Source organism: Bidens hawaiensis, unplaced genomic scaffold (assembly GCF_021521415.1).
Source record: "Bidens hawaiensis isolate Kalapana, Puna unplaced genomic scaffold, B.hawaiensis_p1.1 tig00009828_1, whole genome shotgun sequence".
NCBI classification, from domain to species: Eukaryota; Viridiplantae; Streptophyta; class Magnoliopsida; order Asterales; family Asteraceae; genus Bidens; species Bidens hawaiensis.
In genome coordinates this window covers 174,048-201,339 of record NW_027491736.1, presented here as the reverse complement: position 1 = coordinate 201,339, position 27,292 = coordinate 174,048, and the positions used below count along the sequence as shown (strand labels likewise).

General features: G+C 33.6%; 1 protein-coding gene and 1 long non-coding RNA gene across 2 annotated transcripts; one reads left to right on the top strand and one right to left on the bottom strand.

The window, feature by feature from the left end:
* Nucleotides 1-5,587: 5,587 nt before the first annotated feature.
* LOC143533679 (small ribosomal subunit protein uS2y-like) lies at nt 5,588-7,441 on the top strand. The gene is made up of 5 exons (XM_077028381.1): nt 5,588-5,785; nt 6,301-6,563; nt 6,656-6,853; nt 6,938-7,145; nt 7,220-7,441. Exons 1-5 carry the CDS (start codon nt 5,656-5,658, stop codon nt 7,303-7,305), a joined length of 885 nt encoding a protein of 294 aa, XP_076884496.1. The 5' UTR covers nt 5,588-5,655; the 3' UTR covers nt 7,306-7,441.
* Nucleotides 7,442-25,417: 17,976 nt separating this feature from the next.
* LOC143533642 (uncharacterized) lies at nt 25,418-26,053 on the bottom strand. Its single transcript, XR_013135395.1, has 2 exons — nt 25,764-26,053; nt 25,418-25,727 (listed from the first exon to the last, which is right to left on the bottom strand). It is a non-coding gene; the product is annotated as an uncharacterized LOC143533642 (long non-coding RNA).
* Nucleotides 26,054-27,292: the final 1,239 nt, after the last annotated feature.

The following is a 27,292-nucleotide window of genomic DNA, read 5'->3' as shown; positions in this document are numbered from 1 at the left end:
AGAAACAGTTTGTTTGGCACAACGCCTTTTATAACAATGAGATATGTGTATCTCCTAGTATTATCATAAATATATAATTCTTGAAACAGATGGCTTTGTGCAGGGATGTAATACATAAAACTTATGTGGAGATAATTCCCGAACTCGAGTTGTGGTTCAGGAAAGTGGGGCCAATTCAAGCTAATGGATCAATTTCATTAATTATTACATTTAGAGATAATTATCTATTTTATTTATTAGATAGATAAAGAATTTTATTTAATAGATAAATAAAAGTTGGTGTTCGTTCAATCCCAAAGAACTAATGTTAGCGTTATAGAGAATACATCAAATTTTGAATTATTTTCTTGATTAATAAATTGGTGAACTGTGATAAATAAATTCACCCCATATGACCTAGGCCCTCACAAATTCACCACGTCTACTGCTTGGCTTGTTTCCAAACCAATCGGTTTATCTCCAAACCGAGCCAAAATTAAGCAAGCATTTACTGAGTGTGCGGCGACTAATGTGTACAGTATTAGCTTTGTGAATGGTAAGTGAAACGTGAAAAACAAACAGAAGAGAAAAGAAGCCCACTTGAAGAATGTGGAGCCCACCTTAGACCCACATTAAAAGAGAAGAGTAGCTATCCATCTCTAGCTGATTTAGACAACCCAAAATCAAACTATTTGCTACACTTTGTCAAGTTATTGAATAATTTATAACTTTGACGTCTAAAACTAAAACTAACAAGTTCATATAATCTTTTCGTATAAGGGAAGCAAACCGAGCTGTGAACGCCCCTAAATTTATCTATGTATTTTTTCATTGCGATATAAGTAGTTTTACATGTTTTGTTTGTAACCTGTTTATTCAGGTTGTTTTATACCTGATTTTGATTATATTATCTTCTTATTCTCTTATTAAAGGACTGATATATATTGTCAGATTCTTAAGTTGATAAGAGACTATGGTTTATTTTAGTCTACTAAAACGGGTGGTATGTTGCGTGTCACGTTAATTTTGCAGCTTGTAAACTAAATGTTGTGTTTAGGATTTAGGAATTAACCTGTTAAGTACAAATATATTTAGGTCAAAATGAGTTCGGACAGAAATTAGTTTGGTTGTTTGGATAGAAATGAGTCATTTCAAATAAAATAATTATTAAAAATGGGTTATTCATTATATTTATTTTTATGATAGTCAGTGGTGATGATGATGATGATGATGATTGACGACGGTAATTGAGACCCAAGTGGGGGAACAACTATGCAGGGGCGGGACACAACAATATTAACGGTTATGCCAGGCAATTACCTTTTATCAGGGTAGCGTAATAAGGTTAGAGATGCAACAAAAAGAGTTAGCCCTCTTTCCAAGCTTAGCTAACCTATAGCATGAGATACCGTAGTTACTTGGTTGACCCACACACTTAAACATGGGTTGTTGTGGGTCTTTTTGTTTTCAAAAGTTTGAGTTGATATGAGTGGTTATTTCTCATATAACAAGTTAAATTGAGTTCATTGGAACAACTCTTTATACCAAAACATGTCAGAATGGATTGATATTATTTTTCAAACGGGTGAAAACGAGTTAGATGTTATTTATAAAAACAAAATAATGATTATTATGTGTCGAGTACTTTTTTTTTGAACGACTAACTAAGTAACGTCGGATACTCTGTACGCGGCCCCCATTGGCTAAAGGTAGCCCGAGCCGGCCACTAGTCCGGACGGACGAAGCCCCTAGCGGTCCATCTATTGAGGGATTCACCGGATAAAACCCGACCCCCACGCTCGCCAAATGGCACGACAGCTAGGAGCCAGTAGAACCGGGTGAGATCAGGACTCGAACCCTGGCAAGTCAGGGTCATCCCTCATATCTCCCATATACATTGATGATAGTGAGGTTTGAATCCCTTACCTCTCACTTATAAATTGGTGAGTAATTGATAGAAAAGAAATGTATAATTCTTGAAACAAAAAAGGGCTTTTTAGTTTTAAATGTTAAATAAATAAAACGTGAGAAAATGACATCTCAACTACTCAAACCCCCAAATAATGAAAAGACAAATAAAAATAGAAGGGAAAAGAAGCCCACTTGAAGAAGACTGGGCCCATGGTATTCCCACCCACACCAGAGAAAGAGAAAGATGTGGAAGAACTAAAGAAGTAGTGAGCTGATCTTATCAGACATGAAGAAGCCCACTTGTCAATCTAGAAAAGACTAAACTAAAAGTGACAGATTTTCATGTGATTCAAAACTTGCAAATTGGAGGAGATGTAACCAAACAAGTTTTGGGGAAGAAAAGGGAGTGATAGGAGTTAGGGGTGTTACCGTTGAATAGGTTAACTCGAGTTAATGTAATCGGGTTAATTCAATTTTTGAAATTGCGAACTTTAGTTTGAATTAAATTTGGTAAAACATAATTAAAGATAAATTTGAAATTGGTTCGAATTAGTAAAAAGATATACTTCATTTTTAATATACCAAATCAAATTGTTTATAGAATAATTTAAAAAATGAATTTGATGTGCAGGTCGTTAAAGCATATGGTGTACAAATTATTGATGCATTTACAATGATTTAATATTAAAATAAATGTAATATACAACTCGTTAAAGACTTAAAGTGTATAGCATACAAGTTATTCACACATGGCTTGTATGTTGCAAACAATGCGTGGATAGCATATATACACATTTATTATCTTTGACGAATGTCAACATGAGCCTTATTTAGTTATGAGGCAGCTAGCATTAGAATCATCGTAAATTTGATCCGTGACTAAAGTTGAACAATACCTTAATGGCCTGTAACTTCTTCAGGTATTATTGAAGCTGTTCTAGTCATGTCTATTTAAAAAAAAAAAAATGGTACATTCATATGCAAAATTTGGGCCAATTTTTCGCGTATATATAATACTATTTACCTCATTATGTGTTACAATGTATTTGTATGTTCTTAATTTACCTCGTTACCTCATTATGTGTATATGACTATATGTGTGAATTGTGATTGGTTTGACTTGTGATCGCTAAATTGGTTACGCGCCAATCCAACTTGATTATGCATGTGTTAGCCCAAATCAGTTACCAATGGGCGGGCTTAGCCGGTGATCCACATATAATCCAGCTAATTACCACCCAAACAAAATTAATCTAACTGAAGCCCGCTTATATTTATTGGCTTAAAAGGCCCAACTAGATTTAGTGAATCATACCACTTTTGATTACCCAAACTAGTCTTTAGCTATTTTAGCCTATTTATGTAGATCGGCCCAAACTAGATGGATTTATATTAATCATTCTTACCATTGATTTAGTTTTTTATAATAAATATAGCTGGTAATGATCACCTAACTTAAGTGGTTGAATTGATACACTCAAAAACTTATGTGAAAACGTTCCACTTGTGACAAAAAAAAGGCGATCCTCGGGCCTCTAGTCGATTATCTTACTAAGCTAAGAATTGGATCTCCATCCAAGAAAGTCAATAGATCTTTTTATGACTTTTAGTGCCCCTATCACTAGATCGTTTTACAACAATTTAATTAAAAGGTTCGCTTCATTGCTGGTATGCTTTAGGCTCTTCACTGAATGACGAATGACTAGTGGATTCAGTGAACGAAGATGGCCCTTTACCTACATCTATACTAGACTCATGACTGTCAAGAAACTTTTGCTTTATGCCAAGAAAGAACGGCTTCACTGAAGGTGATAAGTGGAAATGCTAACCGAACATGCCCAATAAGTATCGTAACGAGGCTAAACTCGCATCTTGTGGGTTTTCTCCTAGGGTGGAATAGAGATGACCGGATGGATCAGCGCCTGTCAGTAATCCAAATGGTGCTAAAAAATTCAATCTAGGTAAAACAGAGAGTTAATTACATTGTGTGTTTCCTTCGAGGGTGGACGAAGATGATTGGTAGATCAGTGCCCGTTAGTAATCCAAATGATCGTTTTAAAAACAAAAATCAACCTAGGTAAAATAAAGAGTTACGAGGTTCCAATGGTATATGCAATAATTTTGGTTTTGATCTCTAACTTTGAAAACCTTCACCCCTGGTCAAATAGTTTGTTGATTGTAACAAGGATGGTCCCAAAAAAAAAAATAGATGTTAACCTTTTAAGTTGTAAGTGTTGGTGGTGTTTGCATATTGTGGTGCCAGAAAAGGATTCGTCGGCGATGGTGTAGGTTGAATGCTTACTCTCCGCTTTTATAAAATTACTTTGGAACTTCTCATGCTCACTAATTTTACATAATTTAGTGCACACTATTTGGAAATTGGCATAATCAACTCATGATGTTAGACAAACACATGCATGCGTAGTACTACTTGACTTGTGCAATCCCACCCTAAGGTCTCCAAAAGAGAATAGAGACCATGATGTAATAGACATGGGTTTCTCCAAACCTCGAGACTTTAAACTTATATGCCCATTTTGGCATCATGTATGTGTTGATGTAGACTACATACTTGGATAACCACATCCCCGTCTTAGGGACAATCCATAGCACTCCAAAACGTTTTTTTTAAATGACTAAGAGTATGTTTGGGATTGAGTTTGAAAACACCTTATTAGCTTATTGTTTTTTTTTCAAAAAACCAATAAATTAAAAGGTGTTTGGCCATTACAAAAAGGGATGTGATACTCATACACCACCCCCACATGCCTATACGACTCGTATAGGCCTATACGGCTGTATAGGGTACCAATGCCTGACAAGGAGACAAAAAAAACAGCTTTTTCCAGCCTATACGACCGTATAGGTCTATACGAGCCGTACATGCATTAAATGGCTCGTACTGCACTCTGACAAAAGCATAAAACCTATACGGTCGTATAGGGCTATACGACCGTATAGAAAACATTTGCATAAACATTCAGACTGCCTTAGTCGTTGCCGGAAAACGACCATACGAGCCTATACGAGCCGTATAGTGCTATATGACCCGTATAGGCTAAATGTTAAAAAAACCTCAAATTTATATTACATGTAAGCAACAAGTATGCCTAGAATATTAAAAAACCTCAAAAAAAATTTTAGAAAATTTAATAACAAACAAGCTGGGTCAACCAGCCCCAAACAGTCTTGAGCTTTTGACGAGCTAAGCTTGAGCTCAACATTTAAGCCCGTTAAGATAAACGAGCCAAATACGACCCGTATATATCACATATATTAAACATATGGTCATCATTTTTTTTTATTAAAAAAGTGTCTATACGGCCGTATAGGCCTATACGAGGCACTATAAACGATGGCCGACAACCTCAGATGCAAACTGGCATAATTCAGGTCCTATACGACCGTATAGCCCTATACGAGCCGTACATGACAAAAAATGGTGTGGGAGGATCCCTTGCCTTACAACAATCTTTTTTATTTTAGCTTTTTGAAAGAATTAAAAAACAGTTTTTTAAAAGACTCAAATTCTAACTTTTCAAAATGACTTTTTGAACTCAAACTTACATATTAAGATTTTGAGTTAAAACTTGTGGGGGACTGAAGCGTAATAAACATAAAACAGGAGGCAGTTTCGTAATATTCCAGGTCCTAGGGTTTGTGTTGCGGCACTATATAAGGTTCTCTAAGCCTGCATCAACCACTCTTCTAGCATTAATCTGGCTGCAACGGCGTAACCCTAAAAGAACCAGAAGCAGAGCAATCATGGCGGCAAGCAAGGTTCTATCGACAAAGGAAGCCGATGTGCAGATGATGTTGTCTGCTGAAGTCCACCTCGGCACCAAGAACTGTGATTTCCAGATGGAACGTTACGTCTTCAAGCGCCGCAACGACGGTATCATTTCACACATTATTATTCTGCATTCTCTCTTTTATAACCTGTTAATTCAAACCTTTTGATACAATATATCATTATTAGATATTAAGTTAGCTAAGGTCAGCTTATTGTTATGATTAATGTAAGGCTGTCATTTAGCTGATTATTGTTCAAGGCAAGATTGAATCTGTTAATAAAATAAAGTACACTATGTGAATTTTCTTTTAATTTTTCTGATTAATTGAAATTAGTAGGCTAGTCTTCATCATTTTTTTTCTTATTGGTACTTGAAACTTAAACAAGTCGTGTTAATGTTTGATACTTGTAACCTGTTTAGCACGATTAGATCTATTATGCCAGTTTTGACTAAGTGTACAAATTCATTGGTTTAAAGCTTCTGAAATTTGCATACTAACCTTTTTTATAGACATAAATTTCTAAGATATTGTTGTAAAGTTATTGAAAAAGGCCATATTTTTTGTAGCTGACAGTCTGACACATATTTTCTTTTTTTTTTTTATTATTTAAATTAGGAATTTATATAATTAACCTTGGAAAGACTTGGGAGAAGCTTCAGATGGCTGCCAGAGTGATTGTGGCAATTGAAAATCCTCAAGACATCATTGTTCAATCCGCCAGACCATATGGTCAAAGGGCTGTACTCAAGTTTGCTCAATACACTGGTGCACACGCCATTGCCGGTCGTCACACTCCTGGTACTTTCACCAATCAACTTCAGACTTCTTTCAGTGAGCCGCGTCTTCTTATCCTGACCGACCCAAGAACTGACCACCAGGTTTATAGTGTTTTTTATTTATTTATTTGTTTTTTTTGTAGTTTGTTTATATGTATAGAGAAGATTGAACTTGTGTTGTTGATTATGTATAGCCTATCAAAGAAGCTGCACTAGGAAATATCCCAACAATTGCGTTTTGTGATACTGATTCTCCGATGAGATATGTTGATATTGGTATCCCGGCGAACAACAAGGGGAAACACAGCATTGGATGCTTGTTCTGGCTTTTGGCTAGAATGGTTTTGCAAATGCGAGGTGTGATCAACCAAGGACACAAATGGGATGTCATGGTATGCAATACATTTGACTTCTGATTGCTAAATTAATTGGTTTTACTTAAATGAATGGTTTACTGAAAAGAGTTTGGTTTGCAGGTTGATCTGTTCTTCTACAGGGAACCCGAAGAAGCTAAGGAAGAACAAGAAGATGACATTGCAGCTCCAGCAGATTACACAGATTATGGTGCTGGTGCACTTGGTGACCAGTGGTCTTCTCAAATTCCAGATGCTCAATGGTCAGCTGACGTGGCACCACCACCAATTGCAGGTGCTCCTGTCGCTGGCGGATGGGATGCTGCTGAAGGTAAGTTTGATCATTTTTCGCCGTGCATTGTTTTGTTTTGGGGTCTTTAGAGTTTTAAACTTTTTTTGTTTTAGCTCCTGTGGCAGGTGGTGATGGATGGGAAGCGGTGGCTGCTCCTGTACCTCAAGCTGAAGGTGCTGCTGCAACCGGCTGGGAATGAATGCAATCTACTCTTTGTTGAATTTTACTTTTAGTGTTTAAAAGCAACGACTTTGAGACTAGTTTTTATGATGATGAATATTGGAATGTTGAAAATTTTTGATGTTTTTGGTATGGAAGAGTTTATTTTGCTTTCAGATTTCGTTGATGTTGAGAATATGATGGTTCAAGATTGATTGAATACAAATATGTGTGCCATATGTTTGTATAAAAACAATCATAAAAAAAGTCTAAAAACCGAAAACCGGTTAATCATTTTTTTACAAATTAAGTTACTTTATTTCTTTGCCGCTTTGTTTAGCGAATCTTTTTTATACGTTAATATAAACGGTTAGTAATACTGAAGATTTTGAGGTATGATTTACACTAAAAAATCTAAGTTATATTTTTGCGTAGTACGTACTATAGGTTAAATATCCGTGTATACACGGGTTGGGTAAACTATATTAACAAATGAACAAAACAATGTGAAATACTACTAATTTGGTATTAGATGAATGAATATGAATACACATTACCAAGTTGAATAAAATAGTTTTTTTGTAAAATAAAAAAGAGAAAGAAAATTAGATGATAAATTTTTAGTAATCTCTAAAAGTTTCTTCATATACAACATTGTAATTATCCTCTTCGTTGAATGTTAGAAGATTGACTCCATCTTTAGTTCAAAACTAGAAAGTCAACATAAATCGTTAGAAACTTTCGTTGTATATAATGTTTAAAATTTATTGAAGTAACTTTTTTTCACTAATAATACACGATTGTTACTAATAAATCATTTAATAATAATATTAATTTGATATAGGGATTTATATTTTTAAGAAGAGTAGTGTTTACATAAAATATTGATATAAGGTCATACAAATACTTAAATAAACAATACACAAAGTTTAAATAAATATAATATAAAGTAATATTAGTTAATATTTGTGTTTAACGTTCACACACACACACACACACACATATATATATATATCTAAAAGAGTTCAGATAAAAAACAAGTATTTTGTGAGAAGTGTGAGAAGAACTTTAAAATAAAACAAACCATCTAAATATGACACTGTACAATGTAAATATGAAACAATACAATTATTTAGAGACTACCAATCTCAACCACTAGATCATAAATCCAAGGGCCTTGATCTATTCTTATTCTTCTCACAAAAATATTGTTTTTTACATTAACCCTACCCTATATATATATATATATATATATATATATATATATATATATATATAGGGATATAATCATTTAGGAACCCTTAATTTTTGTGAGAACCTTAAGAACTCATAATAGCCCTTATATCATTTGATCAATGGTTTAAAACAATAATGTCATGATTGTAATTTATAGTAATCTTTAGAGACAAATTAATAAAACAAAAAAGGGTAGTTTAGACATGTTCAAAAAATAAGATAGAAACCGTAAGATTCTTTTCCTAAACTAACTCCTCATTTAAAGGAGGTATAATTCCAAATTCTAAACAATCTCGTCATTATCTTATTTTCTTTTAATCATCCAATGAAACGTAGCAATAAATTACATCAAATGATTTTCTCAAAGAAAAAAACAATCTTTATTTGTGAATGGCTAATGCATCTGGTATAATGACGCAATTATGCATTTTGAATTAACATATATGTTAATCATATTATATTATCATCAAATATACTATTCGAATAATATTTATAAGAAATGATTTTTTAATATCATACAAAACATTAAATCTAATTTACTTTTGAATTGTTTGAATTAATTTGCACAGATGTAAACATCTATTTTATGGTTATCTACACACGCTTAAACACCTTTTTTACATATGTGTAAATGTTGTTTTGAATTATGTTTTCACACTATTAGTTTAAAATATGTTTAACTAGGTATTTACATACATGTAATTGTTTGCATAATTGCATATACATAAATAACTATATATGAATGTAAAATTATTCGCGTATGTTTGCATATATGTTTTACATGGTGATTTGCAATTAATATTGTTATTCAGATTTTTTTAATAGTTTTCATTTATCGGCATACAGAGAAAAAAATTATATATGAGAACTAATAACATAATTGAATTGAATAGAATAGAGAGCATAGATTAAATAAAATTAATTAATTAAATGGAAAAAGAATGTCTTAAATGTACTATTATACCCTTTTCATTTTATATTTAATTTTTTATTTTGAAAAATAATGAGTGGTGTAGATTGGTTCTTAGAGTTCTTAAAAAATTTGAAGTTCTTAATTGAAACTAACCATATATATATATAGGATCAGGATCATGAGAGAACCTTTTTAAAATTGAGAACTATGAGAACCATTTTGGACCACAAAAAATCCAAAAATAAAAAAATCATAAAATAAAAAAAACACAAAAATAAAAAAATATAAAAACCAAAATTATTATTTTATCATCCCGGATTCATAAGAAAAACCTCGGTTTAGCTAAATTATATACACATATGTATAATATATACATATATGTATATTTACATGTTTTTTGTACACATGTGTATAATTTAAGATAAATGATACTGTACATGTGTGTATATTACGTAACCAAAGATTATATAAAATTATACATATGTGTATAATACAACGTTTTTTTTTTGTTTTTTTTTATTTTTTTAATGAAACCGGAATGAAATATAAGAATTTTGGTTTTTTACTTTTTTAAAATTTTTATTATTTTTTGTTTTATGATTTTTTAAAATATTTTTTTAAAGGTGTTTTTAGTGGTTCAAAATGGTTCTCAAAGTTCTCAATTTGCAAAAGGTTCTCTTAGGATCCTTACCCTATATATATATATATATATATATAGAGAGAGAGAGAGAGAGAGAGAGAGAGGTAAGTTAAAATAAAAAGTAATTAATATCTAGAAAGCATAGAAAGAGATCTTGGCCCTTGGATTAAAAATAATACATAAGGGTATTTTTGACCTTAATTTTTTTCTTAATTATAGTATGTATATAGATGGTTAAGGAGATTCTTACTTTTATGCATTACCTAAAACAAAATTATATATTTTTATATAATTTCAAAATTATTATGGAGATCAATCCCATAAATTTATTTTTTTTCCACGTATCATGTATTGACTATTTCATCTAAAAAGTTTCAATCCCCAATTATCTATCTATACAAAGCAAGGGTCAATTTATTTTACAAAGGGTAACAAAAATGAGAAGTGTGAGAATCATAAATAATTGACATGTGTCAAGTGGGGACCAAAAGAAAAAGGGTATAGATGTAATTGTACACATTTTCTCTCTTCACATGCAATACACATGTAAATACCCCTATCATTTTAGAACGTTTATAACTTTTTCATATGATATTTTTTTTTTAAAAAGTTCATCATAATAAAAAGCGTTTTTTTATCTTTAATATGAGTATGATTTTTGTTATATAAAATTTTAAACAAAAATCACGACATTGTGTCTTTTTTCGTCATTGAGTCTTTTCGCACACCATTGTGTCTTTTCGCTTATCATTGTGTCTTTTTTCGTCACTGTGTTTTTCGCACACCATTGTGTCTTTTCGCTTATAATTGTGTCTTTTTTCGTCATTGTGTCTTTTCGCACACCATTGTGTCTTTTCGCTTATCATTGTGTATTTTTTCGCCATTGTGTCTTTTCGCACACCATTGTGTCTTTTCGTTTGTCATTGTGTCTTTTTTCGTCATTGTGTTTTTTCGCATACAATTGTGTTTTTTCGCACACCATTGTGTCTTTTCGTTTATCATTGTGTCTTTTTTCGTCATTGTGATTTTTCGCACACCATTGTGTCTTTTCGCTTATCATTATGTCTTTTTTCGTCATTGTGTCTTTTCACACACCATTGTGTCTTTTCGCTTATCATTGTGTCTTTTTTCGCATTGTGTCTTTTCGCACACCATTGTGTCTTTCCGCACACCATTGTGTCTTTTCGTTTATCATTGTGTCTTTTTTCGTTATTGTGTTTTTTCGCACACCATTGTGTCTTTTCGCTTATCATTGTGTCTTTTTTCGTCATTGTGTCTTTTCGCACACCGTTGTGTCCTTTCGCACACCATTGTGTCTTTTCGCTTATCATTATGTCTTTTTTCGCCATTGTGTCTTTTTTCGTCATTGTGTCTTTTCGCACACCATTGTGTCTTTAACTTGAAACGTAAAACACAATGGTGAATACGTATAACCCAATGACCTAAAACGTAAAAAACAATGATGAATACGTATAACACAATGGCCTAAAACGTAAGATACAATAGTGAATATAATGACTTGAAACGTAAAACACAATGGAAACAACATATTACACAATGACACAATGAACAACAAAAAAACACAATTAAAAAACCCATTATTTTTTTTTATATATATAACAATATGAAAAAGTTATGGACATTTTAAAATGATGGGGGAATTGGCATGTGCCTTGCATGCGGAGAGAGAAAGTTAACAAAGGTGTGTTATTACCTTCATGCCCTTTCCATCAATTTTTATTTATTAAATTAATTTCAGCCATTCAAATACAAGATCAATGGACTGGATTCATTCTCACCCTTCTCATTTTTGTTGTCCTTTGTATTTTAACTTTACCCTACAAAGCAAAACTCATAATAATTCTACACTTTACTACACGGCTAACAACATGTTACATATTGTACAAGGTAATTTTTTATTGAACATATGTGTATTATGTTTCTATTTTCCAACATGGAAGCAACGACATGAGTGTCATAGTTCATAAAATGGCAACGATGTGTTATAATTCATAAGCTATACATACGTTTTTGTACGACACGCCACCGCTGCCGATGATATCCGCAATCATTCCCAATCCTCTTTTAATCTATTTGATTGCATTCCTTGGTATTAAAATTGCGAGATCCAGCAAACCCCATCGTCTAAACTCTCCAACTGCTAATTATCGGCCCCGTCATAACCCCTAAAAATGCCCGAAGCCATGAGTACTGCTCAACAGCGAAGTAAAACCACCACACGGCGGAGCGCCGCCATAACCTCTAATGAAAGACGTCAAAAAAGAAGTCACTGTGGGCACGAAAGCTATTCAGGCCCCATGGTACGGTGGCTAGTGGATGTTCGATGGTGTCCGCGGGAATCTGATGACAATGTTATATATGTTAGATAGTAGATTTATGTAAAAGTTTTGGTGATATGTGAAAAAGTTGTTGGTGGAGTTTTGTGCAATAGTTGCTTGAGAGATGGTCTGTGTATTGTATTTTATATTATCTTCCTCATATTTTTAATATAGTTAATATTATTCCATTACAAATACACATGCAGTTAAGAGATTATACTTTTTATTACTTTTATTAATTATATAAAGTGTTTTATTTCATCACCATAATTTTAGTGTTATACAGTTCATAGGAATATTACTTATTGTGTTTAAATTCAATTTTACAACTTCATAGATAAGGTTTAATAAATTGAATAATGTTATTACTCATTTTCAAACATAGTGTGTTTTAGTTCGGTGTGTTTTTATTAATAAATGTTAGTGTGTTTTTGTTATTGGATAGTGTGTTTTATTTTTTGAATAGCTATGACGGTGAAAAAAATATTAAATTGAATAAAAGTCTTTTTTGGTTTGACTAATTGATAGATTATCTTGGTTTGAATAATAAAGAGAGATTTGATTATTAACCATATTTTGGAAGATACATATAATTATTGCATAAAAGTAGGAGATTCCAATTATATACAGTTGACATCCTGTATGTTATTATATTCATTATGACTAGACTACCCTTTAACACACCAATTTAACCCTTTAAAATACAACACTCCTCAATTTGTTCCATCTTTCAATCTTGACCATTAACTACCAAGATCTAACCATCCAGATTACTTCCTACACTTTTTAGACACACCCATCATTATACGATAACCCCTCCCTATATATATATGTATTGGATCATTTCAGAAGTTCTTTTACAGCGAGAACTGTGGAAAGTGGAGGTGTAACTCCATTAATGTAACACCCCGGCTTTAAGCGGAATACGCCCGGGTGTAACGTACAGATCACTCATAGCTCATAACACTATTTAAAGTGGCAATAATTTTATCATTTAATTTCGTAACGTAACAAGTACACAATTATTCATAATTATAAATAAATAAAAAAAAGAAACACTTCATCAAAACAATAATAAGTTCTTTATTCAAATATCCTAAGGTATACTAATGGTCTTCATCCTTAGCATGTCATCGATCAACCTGTAGCACGTTGAAAATAATATATTTGTCAACAATTAAGTTGGTGAGTTTTCATAAGTTTTTGAGTATATATATATATATATATAAAAACCACGATTCAACATTCGTAATGTAATAAATATCCAAGCGTAAAGTAAATGAAATCAATTAATGTCGTCCTCCCGTTCCTTTGGCCGAGGTCGTAGTAATAGGGGAAATGAGAACCACCTTACAAACAACCGAAGTCGTAACGTTAGACGGCGCGGGTACGTCCCGTCGGACCCTACCACTATGTGTATGTGTATGTGTTTGCGTAACTTCCACCATAAGAATAGTAAACACGTTGCAAGCAAGTTCACGTATAATCATAAACAATATGCAAGAATAATATTAACATGTACGCTAATTGTGAATCGGTTTATAAATAAGCACATAACTAACGAGGTAAAACTTGTGACATGCTACACCCCAAAATATTAAAAGCGTTAAAAATGGGGTTATGAAGAACTCACTTGGAATAAGGAAATACGGTAACGAGGAGATGATAACAATTAATGCAACTAGATGGATCCGCGAGTCGTCCCGGTTACTTGTCCTAGTTATTAAAGTATATACGAAATGAATATCTAAAACAAAGAGAACGAACTAAACATGAATATAAAACAAAAGTAGGTTTATAATAGATTTGGGGATCGTTAAAGGGTTTATTATATTTTATGGAATAATTGGTGAAAGTGTAATTAAGGTTTTATTAATTTAATTATTATAATAAAGAAAATCATCCTTGATTATTAAACGAAATCTATAAGGTTAACTTTTTAAATTATAAATACCGAATTATATATATATATATACAAAAACAAATTAAATATTCTATTTTAAATGTTTTGGGTTCGGTTTAGTTAAACAAGTGTAAACAATATTTATTTTAATATAGAAAAGTATTTAATAATTAAAAAGGTTTAAAATAATTAATATAAAAAAATCAACAAAAACCGGGCCTGGAGGAATCGAACCCGCGCCCCAGGCCGGTTCAAGGCTTAACAGAATGTGCACTGACCATCAGACCAGTGATTAACTTGTTTAAGCTATGAAACATAGAATACTTAACCATAAACCCAAATCACATCATAACCTCAAGAACCCTAGAATTCAATCTAGGGTCTTACGTTCTCTGTTAATTAAAATTGACATAGGGGTTTTCAAGGTGGTTCAAAGACGACCTATAAGCTATATTTAATTACCTTAATTGGTTACGGATTTCACGAGAACGACGATCTAGGGTTACGGCCAGAAGACGAACTCAAACGAGGTCAAGAACTGTTTATTGGCTGCAATTATCTTAGGGTTTTGCTTCGGGATTGTAAGGAGGTGGTGTATGCATGTTTAATTGAATTTTGGTTGTATATTTATAGGGTTAAGGGTCCAATCAGTCCGCGGCCCTAATTAACGGAATTGATTCAATCCGATGCGGATTAGCTGTCAATTTACGCGTTATATGTCACACCCCGACTTAGGGCCTAGGCGTGTGACCACAAGTTGGTACCTGTTTTGTAAATAAATCAGAGTTTGCGGTTTATAGCGGAAGTCTTTAAAATATTTGTATTGAAAACTTATTAAAATCTCGGGTTTAAATACCCGTTCATCGTTTACAATACATTTCTTTAGAAAACATAACTCTTTGTAATATTTTGAAATAAAATATCTGAGCCATCAGATAGCATCTAATGACTATAACTCCAATATTTTATTCCTTCTTTCTTGTATGTTCTAACCTTTCTTATTTCCCTGTAACATGAGTGGGAAAATACGCCAGCACAAAGCTGGTGAATAACTCTGACTCTAAAATCTCTTTTCAATACCTTTGTGAAACCAACAATAATACCTTTGTGACTACTCATTAGGCACCCAACTAAATTAGGATCAAATTACCCTAAGTACCATGTGCAATTAATTATATACACAATATCATTTCTCTGAACAGTCCCGTAGACCTTCAGAGACATGTTGATGATATGCATGGCCTCGGGGAAATGCCTGTAACACCCCGACCAAAGGCGGATTATACATCGGGGCGCCACATATTGTTTCATTACTCGTGACACTATTTGGGTGTCAATATTTAATAAATACGTTCATTCGCGCACGCGCAAGGTAAACACAGATAACATAAATCATCATAAATCAATATATTATAAATCATAATATTCGAACAGCAAAAACTTGTCTTGATACATTTTAATCTAGGTCCAAAATAAAGAAAACTTCCTACGTGTCCACAAGCTCCAAAACAGCTACTGCAAACCTGAACATGTGTTAAAATAAACGTCAAACACTTGCGTGTTGGTGAGAAATCAAGTTTAATAGATAATAGATAACAATAAATCTGCGCGCAACACGTGTATGTCTGGTGTTTAACATGGGTGCAATCAGATTGTGATCAAGCCTAAATAGATCATAGCTCATAGTTCATAGTTCAATCCGTGCTCCCAATTGAGCACAAAAACGAGAAAACATCTGTGCAAGTGTAAACAAAGAAAACCGTAAACGATAGGTCTCCCGTGTTCATCTAATGGATCCATGAAAACTTCGGAATAGGCCGAACAAAGCGGTTAATGATACACACATACAAATAAACAGCCAAGTAAACGTCCTCAACACATGGGATACTGCGCGACTAAAGTTCATAAACAAGTTTAAGACTCTAAGTTTGTATGAACACATGAACATCCCAAAACATTAAAAATAAAAAGGGATTAGGTACGAGATTACTCACTTGAAATTCGAGAGGCTTTCGCCTGCGATCTGCGTAACTCTTCTGTCGGCTTCTGGCAGTCAGCAGATGATCACGGATCTTGGCGATTTTATCGGTTGTCTCTTGAACAAGTTCGGGTCCTGTGATATGAGCTTCTCCCACTTCGCTCCAACAAATCGGGGAGCGGCACTTACGACCGTAAAGTGCTTCAAATGGGGCCATACCGATACTGGAATGATAGCTGTTATTATAAGAGAACTCGATCAAAGGCAGGTGTGAATCCCAATTACCTCCAAAATCAAGAACACAAGATCGGAGCATATCCTCAAGAGTTTGAATAGTTCGCTCAGACTGACCGTCAGTCTGAGGATGATATGCCGTACTCATGTCCAAGCGAGTTCCTAGCGCAGATTGGAGAGATTTCCAAAAGCGAGATATAAAACGGCCATCGCGATCGGATATGATGCTCAAAGGAGTACCATGACGGCAGACAATTTCCTTGACATAAAGCTGCGCGAGTTGCTCAACACGGTAGTTTTCACGAATGGGCAGGAAGTGAGCAGACTTAGTCAAACGATCCACTATTACCCAAATGCTATCATGTTTGCTTGCTGTCAAAGGTAACTTGGTAATAAAGTCCATCGCTACACATTCCCATTTCCACGTAGGAATTTCTGGTTGTTCAGGGGCAGTCTTGGTGAGTTATACAATGGCGAGTCACCATGTATGTTTGGATCCAGACACATGTATACTCTTAATCAGAGTGTCCGTTTCTTATTATTGTAACACAAGTTTTAAGGATTCGTAAATCCTATGCAAACATTCTGACTCAATATAAAAGGTTTGGGGGCGTATTCACCTTGTCTGTTTATAATCAGTTTCTTTTACTGATTCCTGTTTTCTGATCCTTCTTCTTGTTTTATTACCTCGGACCTATAGTACGAGAATAACATTTTTGTATAAATATCTAGATCAACGATCTAGCTTTAGACCTTTAGTCTATTTCGTATAGCTTTAACCTTGATGAAAACATTTGGACCTTTAGTCCTTTTCTTTATTTACCATTTATATGCTACGTTTCTTCTTCAAGAAGAAACGTGTGAAGAAGAAACGTCTATACTGAATTTCTTCTTCAAGAAGAAACATTAATTTCATAATTATAATCTCTTGTATTATATTTCTTAGTCATAAAGAAATATTATTTTGATTATAACCTTTGCTTAAGAAAAGTTATATTATTCTTAATCGTAATCAAGGTTCGGCTATACCTCCGACTATGGTCTAAGCCATTTATAATAATATAATAATAACTTAGGCAGAACCCTTACCTCGCACGGGTATCCGGAGTTAGATATTCCTAAGTTTATACGGGCAGCACTTCTACTCTATACGCACGTTTCTCGAGGCGTTTTTGATCCACCTTCCTTGGCACGCAAATCGAGGCAACATTCAGTCGTCGGGTCGTGCACGTACTTCGAGACAGAATGTCGGGTTACCTTTGGGTGGCACGCACTTCGAGGAAACGCCGGGTTTATGGTACGGATTACGATGTGTTATTTGTCGGGTCGGTGGCACGCAAAATGATGTTCGGCACGCAAACCGAGGTATAGAGAGAAAGTTGTTTTAGAGAGAGAGAGTGGAGATGTGTGTGTGAGAAATGCCGTGAGCCTCCATATTTATAGCCAAAATTGGATCATATCGCGATACGCGATAGGCTCCTTTCTCATGTTCATCGCGTATCGCGATGACACATGTCATCAGGCGATGCCACGTGTCGCCACGTGGCCTGACACGTCTGCCACGTGTCGCCGTCATGCTGAAACGTGTCACTAGAGTGTGACACGTGTTGATGCGTCATCACGTCCCATCGCGATACGTGATGGTCGTCTCCTTGGACTCATCGCGTAGCGCGATGGGTTCCTAGATATTATTTTTCACTTTTGGTCCTTCATCTTTTGCAGCTTGTCACTTCTGGTCTAAATCTCGTTATCCAAAAATATTAAGGCGGCTCTTGGCGATGCGAGCGTGCGAAGTGCAAAGTTCGCCATCAAAGCGCCACATTGCGCCCTTTGCCGTCGCCTTCGCAATCACCATCGTCCTCGTCCTCGTCCTCGCCCGAGCCCGAGCGCGTGCGCGTCGGGTGCTACGCACCCTCCTCTAGGACCACTAGGTGCATGATATTCATAAAAGAATATAACTATGGAAAATCTCTTCCTTATAACGAGCTTCCATTTATTTACCACTTTCCATGTGGGATGAATTCCATTTCCCTTATTTATACCTTAGTGGAATGCTTCCACTTTCTTACATCTTCCAATGTGGGATGGAGTTTTATTATTTTCCTTTATGTAATTAACTTAGGAAATATTTTTATTTCCTTATTTTAATTATAATTCCTTATTAAATATTTTCTCATGTCTTGTCTTGATATTATTTTTGATCTTTCAACTTTCCTAAGTTGTCAAATTTGGATCGAAATTTTGGGGATGTTACATTATACTATAATAGGAAGGAGCGTGTATGATGAGGATCATTCTAATTAAACCAAAAACCGCGATTTGGGGGTCAAATGAAATCAAAATTGGAAAGGGGGGGGGGGGGGCTGATGGTGGTGACGGAAAAGGAAGAGGGAAGGAGGGAGTTTGAATAATATTTGCAAACAAGTCCTTCAAGATTGGTTTGATGGTCAAATGTGGTAAACAATATAGTGTAGGGGTTAAAAGTGCAAACAATAGATACTTTAAACGATTTAGAATACGCGTAATTATAGTAAAGACAAAACCGAAAGACATAATTAATAAATGGATGTTTTTATTAAATATAAATATCCAATTACAAAAGGGTAATAAAACGGATACAAATACGACACCGAAACTTGACGAATGTCACAATTAATCCCTAATTTCACTCCTTTTCTTATGTGTATGTGTATTGTGTAGGTGCATATGTATGTGTGTAAGTACGTATGTTTGTATATGTGCATGTATGTTTGTATTTGTGTAGGTACATAGGTTTGAATGTGGCTCGGTACATTTATATGTTTGGAGGTTGGTTTATATGTATAATTAAGACACAAATACAACCAACCTACATATATGTATGTAACATCATATGAAAGTGAGTGAAATTAGGGATTCACTTTTCGCACTTCTCGCAAGATCCATCCCCTATTAGGATCATGTGAGAACTATTTTGAAATTGAGAACTATTTTAGACAAAAATGACATTCCTCTTAAAAAATATAAAAAAAATAAAACAAAAAAACACGAAAATAAAAAAAAACAAAAAAAAATTATTTTTTATTCAGGTTTCATAAAAAAATTTAAAAAATTGAAAAAAATATCGGTTTAGCAAAATTATACACGTATGTATAATACTTAGTTTTTTAAATTTTTTACATATTATTTTTTTATACACATATGTACAATTAAGATAAATGATAATGTATATATATGTACATTATGTAAATCAAGATTAAATACAAATATACATATGTGTATAACTATGTGTGTTTTTTTAATGAAACTGGGATGAAAAATAATTTTTTTGGTTTTTTACTGTTTAATCTTTTTTTTCGTTTTATAGTTTTTTTAATATTTTAAAAGGTTTTTTTTGGCTTAAAATGGTTCTCAAAGTTCTCATAGGATCCTCACCCTATATACATATATATAAGCAAAATACTGGATACTAAGTGTTTAAAACAATGCTAATCCACAAAAATTGAAAACGTACTTCAAAACATAAAAAAACATCATCTTAAATATAAAAAACAACTTCACTTTTTCAAAACAACAAAATATCCCAAACAACATGAAACCATTATAGGTTTTGGATAGCAACGATCGTCGTATATTTTGGTCATATTCACATGTATTTTTCCTGAAAGGTGTTTATCTAGATTTGATGCACATGACCATGTAACATCGCATGATCGACAATGAAAATACTGTTGTTGGATGGTTGTCCAAAACTTATAACATTTAAACATTTGTTTTTTGATGTGAAATAAACCAATTTTAATAAAAAACATAGGATAGTAAAATTATATAAAAATTAATTTCTAAACTTTTGAGTATGTTATTATTATAATTTTTTTGGGAATATAATAGAAGTAATAATTATGGTCGGAAGTGAAAGATTTTAAAAATCATGAAAGGTTTTCAAGAATTAATGTGTTAAATGTAGTTTATAGTTTAAATTAAAAATATATTACGTATAAAATTTAATGCATTAACATTTTTATTTGAAATTATTAAGACTAATATTTTGTATAAGTCATTAAATGGTAAAAAACAAAGGAATGTAATATTAAAATTTTAAAACAAATATTTTAGTAGGACATTATTAAGAAACGTTTTTTTTTTTGCTAAAATTAAATATTATAGGAAAAAACATGTTAAACTACTAGTGCTTGGATGTGATACATGGATTAGTTATGGAAGGTTTAAATGATTTATTTTAATAAAATAATTAGGAATTAAATATAAAAAGATAGGGATGTCACTTGGCATATATTAGGCTAATTAGAGGATATATGGTTGAACCATCATTTTTGTTTATTATAATAGTAGATTTAAGGTTAGAACATCTGCAACGAAATTGCCCATGAGTTAAGGTTAGAACATCTGCAACGAAATTGCCCATGAGATAACTGCCATCAGAAATGCTTTTGTACACCTAGCTGAACTTTAAGGTCGTGTTCGTTTCAAGGAATCAGACGGAAAGGGATTTTAAATCCCACGAGATTCTTGCGTTTATTATACTAAAGACCGAGTTGGAATGGAAAGAGAATACCGTCAAATCCCACCGTCATGGGATTCTAAAATCCAACATGTTTATAAAGGAATGTTATAAATGCTCCCTAGAATGTTTCAAAACACTAATGTAGCCTCTCTTCACTTCGCCTCTACCGGCGTCCTCCACCTTTGTGCTCCACCATCGTCTTAGAAACCAATTGCTTATGAAATTTTTGTGTTGATTATGTTATTTGGTGATGTTTAATTATTAAATACTTGCTTATGATATTCAGCCTAATTGAGTGAAGGTATAAAGTATGAACTTGAGAAAGAAAAGAAAACAACAATGATCACTTTCGGATTAAAAAAATGACATCTTTGTCTTAATTGGAAAAGTTTAGAGCTCTTGAATAAATCAAAAGCAACTGTAATAAGGTGTTGACCTTATTTATGATGTCAATGTAAAAGTTCAGCTATGTCATATGTTCATATTTTGAAACTACTTTTTAGTAGTGCCGTTCACAACTTGTCGTCGTATGTTGAAACGACTTTTCTTCGCATTTTGAAAACTTTCTAATCGTATGTTTGAACATTGGTTTTAGTATATTGTTTTAATTACTAGATGCGTAAAAATACTAAATTTATTTTTGGTCTAGATGTATACGATAAAGAGGGGTGATGAGGGTGTTTGGACTTTAATAAACCAAATGTTTGTTTACGGTGTTGTTATTACATATTCTTGCGTGACAAACATAAAAACATATATCTTTATTTTTTTTACTATTTTTTAGATTCTTTAGTAGATCTAGTTTTTTTATATTAGTTTTTATTTTTTTTATAAATTGGATGTGGCTCAATGGTAGAGCACTCACTTTACTAGTGAGAGGTAGGGGGTTCAAACATCACTATCATCAATTTATATGGGATATATGAGGGATGACCCTAGCTTGCCAGGGTTCAAGTCCTGATCTCACCCGGTTTTACCGGCTCCTCGCTGTCGTGCCATTTGGCAGGCGTGGGGGTCGGGTTTTATCCGGTGAATCCCTCAATAGGTGGACCGCTAGGGGCTCCGTCCGTTCGGACTAGTGGCTGATGACCGTCGTTTGAGTCAATCAAAAACCTAATTATCCTAAATAGTTAGAGCAAGTAGGGTATCGTATCACAAGGAGTATGTGGTCAATGTTTTCATGTAACAGATTTAATATTATGAAGTGACTAATTTTTAGTGCTGATCACACAAACAATTTTTAGTAAATTCAGAGAACTAAGCAATGAACAAGTAAACGAATTTCAAATAGTTAACAAAGCAAATCATACCCGGGAATTCAAGTAAGCAACCAACAGTATCTCATGCAACTTAACAGATTAATTATTAACGATTAACTGAAAACTGATCAATCAGACAAAACCTTAGACGTCAACAATTACTTTACACACGGCACTGGTTATCAAACAGTCCTTGCCAGTGTGACTCAGTTAAGGGTAATTGTATGTTTTATCGTATTCAATCTAACCAAACAGTTATATGACTAATTATCTAGCAACTAGTAACAGATCGTTCAGACCAACGTAAACCTAAACCGACCGAACACACAGAAATACTAAATATCAATAATCATATATCAATCATCAATAACAAAACATAAGTATTCTTATTCACATGAGAAAAACTGTAAATGGTTACAAACTATACATCCCAAGTATGATTCGGAGAAGACTAGCCGAGCATTGTAATGGATAGATCTTCAATTATGATGAGGAAGGCCATTAGGATTGATCAAGAGATGATTGGTAGCCCTAAAATTCACCCAAAATCGCCTAATAGCTGCTGCTGGCCGTCAATACGGAGTTAGGGTTCTTGTTTATGAAGAATGAGATATAAACCTAAAATTCCCGTTTTTTATGTCCATCGCGATACGCGATGGCCATATGACCATCCCATCGAGTATCGAGACCTAAGAAAACTTTATTTTCAGATTCCTCTCGTCGAGAAACCCAAAATTCATATATTATGGCTCCCGTAACTCATTTCCTAGCTCAGGATATGCTCGTTTTACTTCAAGGTCGCATTTTGTCAACCTATCTTGTTCAGTTTTAGCATCGGCTTATGATTTCTCATCCATACTCTTCCCGAATCCTTGTAACACTTCCCAGGACATCAAATCATGCTTCGGTCTTCCCGAGATATCATTTCATGCTCGTACAAGTCTCCAATTTAGCATCTTTCGTGATCAATGACCTGAAATACAAAAGCACGTATGAAGTACCAAAGTTCTAACAATATACTCAATAAAACTACATAATTAATACACTAATATATATACAAAATAACCGACCATCACATCCCCACACTTATCTTTTGCTTTCCCTCAAGCAAACTCTAAAGCAAACATCAACCTTCATCATAGGTACGTAAATTATCGCCATTAATACTAGTAAGGTTTAAGGTCATACCCAGTTTCCCAGACTAACACTGTTTTTAGAGTGACATCTCACAAATAAGGTTAAATGATGTTATAAAAACAATAGAGCCGCCCAGACGAGTGTACTTTGTTTCTGGTTAAGGCATACATGTTCATACCCTCACACTATCAACATTCCTCCCGGTTTAATATCTGGACTAGCAAAAGATGTGCCAGTATATCTTTGCCCTCAAATACCAAATATGAGTCACAACTTAATAAGCTTGCAAGTCAGTCTTATCTCCACCCATTACCCACCGGTTCCATAAAGACTCGGATTAGGGTTTTGCTGAGACTTAGGTTGGGTGCGGAATAGGCATATTTAGTGACTAAGGTGGATGAAACCCAGTAAACAAATACACAGACAACTGATCAAAAACAAACAGACTGCTAATTACATAACTGAATTAAAACTGACTTTCTTTTTGGCTTTTTGCTTCTTTTTTTTTTGCAACTGATAGACAATACACTGAAGCAAACAATTATACAACTATGACAAACACATATTAACAATTCAACCGAGACATACGTACATTGTGTAATATGCTCAACAACTGACTATATACAACTCGATAACGAACTGGATTTCATCACACATGGTTAAAATATAATAAAGGCCAAGGCTGAAATGGTGTGTAATGTCTGGTTTAGCAAATAAACAGGAATGAGGTCCAAACGGGCTCCTAGGGGGGCAATGTCGGGTAAGGAAATTTATTTAGTGGAGGAAAAGTGTATGTAAAGGTTTTCTAAAGTCCTAATCTTCATACAGGTGGTGGTATTAAGATCTCGATAAGCATGTGACAAGCAAGTTCTAACTCTGTAAAACATACCGGTTTCCCTCAATAAATGGTGTAAAACATGTTTTATATATATTATATAATATGTGTATTAAGTATAGGGGGCATCTCACAATATGTCTGGAATAATGTGTTGCCAATATGAAACATGTATACCTGTCCTCATGACTCGTTATCCCTGCCTAAACGACCCCATAAACACTCGTATACTCTTGTCTCGACCAAGTACCAAACTGACAACCAAACTTGCAAAATCTCGAGACGTGTAGAAGCAAGCTTCTCACAAGTGTAAGATATATGGCTTTCAAGAGTTATAAAAATGATTTTCTGTTAATTTTAATAAAACAATTACTGAGCCAAATTAAGTCGTTTCATAATAAATTTTGTTAAAGAAGTTAAAAACGTTAAAAGACCTAACTCACTTTCGTAGGAATCACGATTGCATTTAGCGTATGCAACAAGCCCTTTAAACCCCCCCGGTAGCCCGGGTGAACGAGTGAGGTCTCGTGAGGGTTTATAGTGAACTACACCCACAAAGTTCCAAATACAACACAATATACAATAAATCAAAATACAGCAGATAATAACTCAAATAAAAACAAATTGGAAAGATACTTACAAACCCTGGGTTGCCTCCCGGTTAGCGCTGAATTGATGTCTACAGCTCGACAATACATGAATTCCTCACGGTGGTCGAAGTGCGCACTTACCCACCGAGTTTCCAGTATGCGCTCGATAGCTTACATGCCAAGTCCATAACCGCTTTGCAGTGATTGGCGTGCTACTTGGATGATCATTGTAAGGCCGCTTCTTAATTATTTGCCCAATATCTTGCATGCTTACTTTCTTTTCATTGTTTACCAAGCCTTCATCCCCACACTTGTTGTTTGGAATAATAAGTACCGGAGAAGGCATAGGATTCACAATGGTTACCTTGGGATCTTCATACTCTGAATGAGTTGTATCTTCTACTTGAATCACAGTTTCACTTTCTTGCTTTGGAAGATCAACAACCTCATTCTCTTCATCACCATCAGACATAGTACCACTAGCCAACTCCTCTTGGTCTCGTTTGATTTCAGTTTTGTCCTCAATATTCGGATTGAGCGAGGCCAAAATTCTTTCATGTCTTAGCTCATATTCCTTTTCTTAATCCATCATCTGTTTCTTTTGTTTCATTAACACGTTCATGATGGCATCGAGCTTAGAATGCAGAATATTTTGTTGCTCTTCATCAAACGACTGAGGATATTCATACTCATCTTCTTCATGAGAATATTCATAATCATCTTCTTCATGAGAATATTCATAATCATCCTCATCCCAGTCTGGTTCAGTGTGTATAATCTCTTTATTAATTTGATTGGTCCACTTAGCCTCGAGAGATTTCCTTTGTTGTTCTGATTCCTTGTTATGCTCAACCATAATATTTATCAATTTGTCAAGTTTGGATTCCACAGTGTCTTGGGAACTTGAGGAATAGGGCATCTCCGGTTCACAATTGGAATAATATGGCTCTTGATCATATTGGTCATCCATGTCTGATTGATAATCTTCATCATAATTTGGTGATGTGTGTTGTTCAGAGTATGAATAATATGACAAAATCTCTTTATCTTCATAGCTTGTCGTCATATATCTTCGCCCATGGCAACGCTCTTGCCAATTTTGTGCAACTACTGAACAATCCCGATAGTGATACGGGCCTTCACAATAGCAAAAATCACCATAATTGCTCATAGTGACAGTTGTGTGCTCGGGTTTCGGGATGGGTTTTGGTTTTGACCTATAAGCGGTGATAGATTACTATTTTTAAGTTTTGACCCTATTATCCGATTCTTTCGTAAGGTCAAAACTTAAAAATTATCCTATTAAGCCACTAATTATGACCCTAAATTTTGTAAGTGATAACTTTTGATAAATAAAGCTAAGTAATATATTAAGTAAGTACGAAGTTAAATTATAACTACTATTCACAAACTTAAAAATAAATCATAAATCTCTAAATACTTCGTTCGATACAACTTTAGATAATACACTAAAAATATGGTAGCAACTAAAGTAAAAATCGAAACAATACGAACCAACCATCAATAGAAGAAAACGTTCAATTAGTTGAAGAATGTACAATAAAGGATAATCAATAACGTTTTGATCGACAAAATATGGATAGAAAGAAAGATATTACGGTTACAGGTGAAAAGAAGGCGGGTCGGGTTCAAATAAAGATCCACGTGTTTTCGACAATGAACCTGTTGAATAATGAAAATGTTCAGTTTATAAAAATGTTTTATAAATAAACCTAACGTTTTTCAAAAATATGAAATACGTTTTGTAAAAACAATTATAGAAATCATTAAACAAAAATATATAAAAAGAACAATAAAATGTATGTATAATTAATGTATAATTAATAGGAGAAAGAGACGGGAAGAAAAAATAAGAATATATAAGAGGATGACATGTGTCATGAGAAAACTTTTATTTATTATATGGTATAGATTACACGGGTTGGACAATTTAAATTTTGTAAGTGAAAACTTTCGACAAATAAAGCTAAGTAATACATTAAGTAAGTACGAAGTTAAATTATATAACTACTATTCACAAACTTAAAAATAAATCATAAATCTCTAAATACTTCGTTCGATACAACATTAGATAATACACAAAAATATGGTAGCAACTAAAGTAAAAATCGAAACAATACGAACCAACCATCAATAGAAGAAAACGTTCAATTAGTTGAAGAATGTACAATAAAGGAGAATCAATAACGTTTTGATCGACAAAATATGGATAGAAAGAAAGATATTACGGTTACAGGTGAAAAGAAAGTGGGTCGGGTTCAAATAAGGATCCACGTGTTTTCGACAATGAACCCGTTGAATAATGAAAATGTTCAGTTTATAAAAATGTTTTATAAATAAACCTAACGTTTTTCAAAAATATAAAATACGTTTTGTAAAAACAATTATAGAAATCATTAAACAAAAATATATAAAAAGAACAATAAAATGTATGTATA